This window comes from Ipomoea nil, unplaced genomic scaffold, assembly GCF_001879475.1.
Source record: "Ipomoea nil cultivar Tokyo-kokei standard unplaced genomic scaffold, Asagao_1.1 scaffold0268, whole genome shotgun sequence".
Lineage (NCBI taxonomy): Eukaryota > Viridiplantae > Streptophyta > Magnoliopsida > Solanales > Convolvulaceae > Ipomoea > Ipomoea nil.
Genome location: NW_017616696.1, coordinates 5747323 through 5753600, shown reverse-complemented (window position 1 = coordinate 5753600; position 6278 = coordinate 5747323). Strand labels below are relative to the sequence as shown.

At 34.4% G+C, this 6278-nt stretch overlaps 1 protein-coding gene across 2 annotated transcripts; it reads right to left on the bottom strand.

Annotated features, from left to right (window-relative positions):
• Nucleotides 1-1280: 1280 nt before the first annotated feature.
• LOC109150434 (putative phosphatidylglycerol/phosphatidylinositol transfer protein DDB_G0278295) lies at nucleotides 1281-3989 on the bottom strand. 2 transcript variants are annotated; one of them, XM_019298348.1, is made up of 4 exons: nucleotides 3663-3989; nucleotides 2842-2943; nucleotides 1991-2151; nucleotides 1281-1617 (listed from the first exon to the last, which is right to left on the bottom strand). In XM_019298348.1, exons 1-4 carry the CDS (start codon nucleotides 3754-3756, stop codon nucleotides 1498-1500), a joined length of 477 nt encoding a protein of 158 aa, XP_019153893.1. In that variant the 5' UTR covers nucleotides 3757-3989; the 3' UTR covers nucleotides 1281-1497. The 2 variants fall into 2 exon arrangements, with proteins under 2 accessions (XP_019153893.1, XP_019153890.1); XM_019298345.1 differs by lacking the exon at nucleotides 1281-1617 and adding an exon at nucleotides 1647-1880 and having other exon boundaries at nucleotides 1928-2151.
• Nucleotides 3990-6278: the final 2289 nt, after the last annotated feature.

Sequence of the window (6278 nt, the reverse complement as noted above, 5' to 3'; positions counted from 1 at the left end):
TAGAATTTATGAACTAAAATTTCAGAATCAATGAACTACAATTCCAGAATTGATGAACTATAATTCCAGAATAATGAACTAAAATTCCATAATCTATAAACTAAAATTCTAGAATGAATGAACAACATAATGTTGTTGCTGGGAATCGAACCTGAATTTTTTTTGAAGGAGAGACGCGCATTTTTAATAAAACGACCAAAGCCCGCGGGTCTACCGCAACCGCCCCGCGGTAGAGCGGGTTAGGGCCGTAGGATAACTGGCCCACGAAAATGCGGGGCAGGACATATTTTATTTTTGCGACTGCCTCTTTATCATTCCAGCCTCCAGGTCTCCAATTGTCGTTGCTGATCTCTGGATCTTTCTCGCCGGCAGTCGCAGGCCCACACTTCTCTCAATTTGCAATGGCTGATGATTTGTTTAATATAATTTATTGTGCTAATGATGTGTTTATTATTTGTGGCATCTTAGTGTTTTTGATTTATTTTTTTTTCTTATGTGTTTCTATTGCAAATCAATCGTGGCGATGTTGTTGTGCTTTTTGAGAGAAGGTGATTTGTAAATTTTGTTGGCTACAAAAGCTTCAATCATAAAATTTCTAGAATACAGTAATAGAATATAAACTTTAATCTTCCTTCTCTGCAGATTTTAGGGGAAATTAAAATATAAATATTTCATTATTTTTTGTTCACAACTTCCTCTTAAATGGTAATTTTTCAACAGATTTAGCATCAAATTTTCAATATATTATTTAAATAGATTAATAATTTTTTCCCTTCAAAAAAAATAATTTTTTTATTTTATTGATGGCCCGTGGGCCAGTCAGCTAGACCCACGAGCCTGCACGGGACAAGCTCGAGCAATGTATTTCTCAGCCCACGGGCTTCACGGGCCGGCCCATAAAAATCCACCAAAAATAGAGCCCACGATGGGGCAGAAAATCAATCTGGCTAACATTTTGTGTACGAGCTTAAAAATATTTTCTACAATTAACAATCTAAAATTGTGAATATTGAATTCTGTAATTTGTATATTGAGATCTAAAATTATGAATATAGAGTTCAAAAATTGTGAATATTTTTATTTTATTTTGTGAGGATTCTAAAGACAAACAGCAAAAAAAGAAAATATTTTTTTTTAAAATTCAAACGGCATCTTTTTGAAGCAAAATGACACCGTTTTGGACCCGAGTCCAAGGCATAATTTGCCCCAATTATGACATGCTCAGGACACCTCATGACCTGACCCAAAAAAAATAGCATGATTTGTAACACAATAGCAGGTAATGAACATGTAACAGAGTAACCACAGGTATTCATAGTCTTGTTAATTAAAAAGTAGCAGCAGAGACATAGCTGAGAAGATATATGCCCGGCCACGCATTGCTTGTCTAAGGTATTTTTACAAACCAGACAAAAAGACACTGGGAAGAACAACGAAAGGGATCACATTGATAGTGGGAGGACTACAATAACAAGTAGGTGATGAGTCCTCAAGTGCCTAGCTATCAGCAACTGCCTTGGGTTCCTCTGCAAGAAATCCGATGCTGAAGTCGAAGGTGATACATGACAACTCGTTGTTCTTTTCATCCTTCACTTTCATTGTAAGAGTGTAGGAGCCCTGGATTTTCCAAACATTGTCAGGTGATAGGATGATCTATGCCGGGAAAAGGAAGATAGTGTAGTTACCATGTTCTTATCTTAAATGTATACAAAAGAATGCGATCACCCCCAACACCAACAGAGGCAAATCACAATAAAATAAAAGGAGAATGAAGAACCCATCTTCCAAAACCAGAATCATTCTATCAAATTCATAGAGCTCTAGCAATACAAAAAAATCACCAATTCACTTCTGAACAAAAGCAGATGGGCTTTTAGGACGTTGTCTTGACAAATGAAATATTAAACATGATTCTTAAGGAGGAAATGTGCAGAATGGGCATCATCAATATAAGCATGACTAAATTAGAAGAACTGGAAAGAAGTCTTACCGGGGGTGTATACCCAGGCAAAGCTTGGGTGTGTGCAATGACAAAATCACCAGCAGGAATAGGGCAAGATGTCTCTGAACAGAGGTCGTGGTCCTCACTGTAGACGCTAAAGAAGAAGTATTTGACTTCAACCGTCAGTTTTCCTGAAGATATGCTTTTATCTGAAATGACAAATCTAAGTCAAACTTCCGGCATTGTAATTAATAACAGGGAAGAGAACTCTAGAGTCCAGCTAACTAAAAAGTAAAATCTATATGATAATAAATGGAGTACATACAGACGAATCTAATATTGTATTTATAAAACAATATGCAATTCCTGGCCTCCAGGAGCATCTTGCTGATTCATTAAGACGAATTCTCCCCTATTCAACAGTATCTTCTTCATTTTTCATTGATGATAATAAATGGTTCATTTTTCATTGATGGTTGCTAATGAGATCAACCTTTTATGTTCAAGTTTAAATAACATTTTTATTATCCCTCTTTAGTGTTACTCTTTTTTTTGTTTGTTCGTTTTGTTGAGGGATGCAATTAGAGCTGCCTACTTGGTTAAATACTACCTCTATTATCCATCTTAGTCTTACACTCCTGACTCATCTCCTCTTTCTTCATAGTGCATACTTCAATAAGAGAAAGATGGATTGGATAGAATGAATGCACACAATCTATGCAAACACTTATCATCTTGCTGATTCATTAGAAATGAGCAACCAATGAACGACTATGCCACTTTGTGATGAATAGCCACACAAAATATGTACAACTGTCAGTCAATATAAAAATATACATCGCATAAAATATGGGATGAAAAAACTACTCCTACGAAACTGAATTCAATAAGCCCATCACCTGTGGAAGCAGCTATACTGAAAGTGGTGTCCACACTTCTTTGCACAGGAGAAGGTGTTATGTCAACTCCAGTGACCTTCACATCATAGTTCTTCTTCTTGCCTGCACGTATGATATTAGGAAAATCCTTGAAAAAAGAAAAGAATAAAACAAAATAAAAAGAAGGACAAGCTATTGGTAAACCACATACAAATCACACTAACTCCAAGTTTTCAGCAACTACTAAAAGTCCAATACAACAAAACGCCATAAAAGAATGTTAAGAATATTGTCCACACAAGCTTAGCTCAATGATTTAGTAGGCATTTTGGCCGTGTCTGCTAAGCCATTTGGAGTTCGGGATTCAACCTTTTGGGAGGTGAATTTTAAGAATATTTTTACAATATTTATTGAACCTTGGATTAATTTTTTAAAAATTTTTTTTTTAAATTCCGTAATTAATAACAAGCAAAACCTAGAAAATATATCAAAAGATAATACCGCTAAACAAATTCACCTAGAAAGAAAGATGCCTTATTTTAGCTGACCCTAGAAATCCAATTTTTATCAAATAAGTGAACTCGGTTAGTAATTTTGACGAACAAATAACGAACCGATCAAACTAGGATCTAAACCCCTGAATCTAGGCATCTAGGAAACTGTAGGAAAAAATTAAAATAAAAGAATTAGCTAATTGGTTTGTGGCAAGTAAAATTCGGCGACTGTTAGATCGAATGAACTGACAACTACAATTACAACAACAACAACAACAATAACAATAATAATAATAGGCAGTAATAAATTTGGGGGAAAAAAAGGTCAAAGGGGAATGAGGAACGTACTGCAATACTGAAAGTCATTGGACGTGGCTGAGCTCAGAGGAAAGATCGCACAGAGAGACAATACAAGGACAACGATGAATTTCAGTTCCGCCATTAATGATCAGAAAAGAGAGAGAGAGCGAGAGAGCAGTAGCAGACTTGCAGACGAAGGAGGGTCGGTGAAGAGAGTAGAAAGGAATCAGGAGTGAAGAGCGTAGAACAAGGAACGTGGCTTTAGCCGGAGGATCGTCTAGGTGGCAGCGTTAGGAAAATTATCTAATCGCAGTAAATTACTGTTAAGTCCTGAGTATTTTAGTCTCTTACGGCATCCCAATTCCCAAGTTCCCAGGGCAAATTATGTTGTAGAATCTTTTTCCACCTTGTAAGGTTGACACGATTTTAAAATTGTTCATAATTATGAATATATAACTCAAAAATAATGAACATATAATTCTATAATTATGAATATATAATTTAAAAATTATGAACATATAGTTCTATAATTATGAATATAGAGTTGTGAACATAATTATGAACCTATAGTTATGTAATTATGAATATAGAGATTCAATAATTGTGAATATGAAATCAAAAATTATGAATATGTAGCTTTATAATTATAAACATATAGTTCAGTAATTATGACCATAGAGTTTTGTAATTGTGAATATAGTAATTATAAATATGAAGTTCAAAAATTATGAATATCTAACTTTATAAGAGTGAATTCCATTTTTGGTCCTACTGTTATAGGGGCATTTCCAATTTCAGTCCACTTTAATTCTTTTTGCCACTTTACAACCACTGTTATTGAATGTGTTCCACTTTTAGTCCACCGTTAATATTTTCGTCAAGAGGCCGTATAATCAAAGGGTATTTTGGTCTTTTTATGTTTGTCTCTTCTTTTTTAATCCAGGCGGTTCGTCCTCCTCCTCCGATATTCGAAGATGACTCTTCGAACAACGAGAATGGGAAGCCAAAGCTACATCGTTTCGTTCGTTCCAACATGAACCAGCGAGGTTTCATAGGTTTTAGGTATAATGTTCTCATTTCTTTAGTCAAACATAGTCTTGGATGAGAAGAAAGGTCAAAATACCCCTAGATTACACGGCCTCTTGATGAAAATACTAACTGTGGGGCTAAAAATGGAACACATTCAATAATAGTGGTTATAAAGTGGCAAAAAAAATTAAGGTGGACTAAAATTGGAAACGCCCCTATAACAGTAGGACCAAAAATGGAATTCACTCACTTTATAATTATGAACATATAGTTCAATAATTATGAACATAGAACCGTATCCACCTTGCAAGGTGGACCCGATTCTACAACATAATGCTTCCGAAGCAGGGGTGTTTCATGTTTGGTTGAAGTATTTAAATCGAAATCAAATACTCAATAATTGAAATGAATTTTAATAAAAATAGATTCTTTATTTAATAATGGATAGAAATCAAAAGAAATCAACCAAACATGAAACACCCCATCAAAGACGGCAATTTATATCCTACACCACGGCGCGCGTTGCACTATGCGCCCAGATGCAAAACGACGTCGTTTTAATTATTTTATTTTTTTTTGAAATTTCCCGCCCCAGTGAATGGCAACAGTCTTTCTTTAAAAAAAAAACCCGCTGTTCAAGAATGTACATAATGTTATACTAGAATACACATAATGTTATACATGAATGTACATAATTATATAACAAAATATACATACTCTTTTTAAAAGATAATACACATAATCTAACATAATACATAATAAACATAAATTTTTAACATAATACACATCAACTCTTAACATAAATACACACAAATTTTCTGATTCGGATGTACATAATTGTATAAAAAGAATGTACATAATTGTATAAAAAATACACATAACTGTATGAACCAATACACATAACGTTGTGAACAAATACACATAACGTTGTGAACAAATACACATAATCTCAGCAACTTCCTACCGCGTCTCCCAACACTACCCCAAAACGACGTCGTTTTGGGAGGCGCGCGGCGCACAGTACTATGTGCGCCGTGGTGTAGGATATAACGATTGATCCAAGGCAATAACTTATCACAAAAGTTAGTCCATGAGTACCACTTCACATTTTAATTATTCGGCCCTATCATTTTATTTCCATATTTTAATTATTCTTCCAAAAGTTGAACCCCAACCCTAAGGGCCCCCCACACCCCGGCCCGATGACTCAACTGAACATGAACAGGGACGGAGCCAGAAAACTTGAGTTGGGGGGGGCCAATATAGTAGAAAAAATTTACAATGTTAGTCCACATTATAATTAATTGCACCATATATATATCAAATTTGGAGATTTTTTTTTTAAATTAAAATGTATACTTGATGCCATTCATTATTAAAATCTTGATAAAAGAAATAAGATAATAAAGAAAAATGGTCACTTTAATTATTTGATTTATTTCTTTTTATTTAATGAATTTGAACTTTAATATATATTTTGAGTTTATTTAATATAAACATAATAGATTTTTCTTATAAAAAAAAAAATTAGAGGGGGGCCAAAAGTGTATTTTATCCCTATTACATCAATATATACATACATATTTACTAAAAAATTTAAGGTGAGGGTAGGGGTGTGGGGGGGGGGGGGGCGGG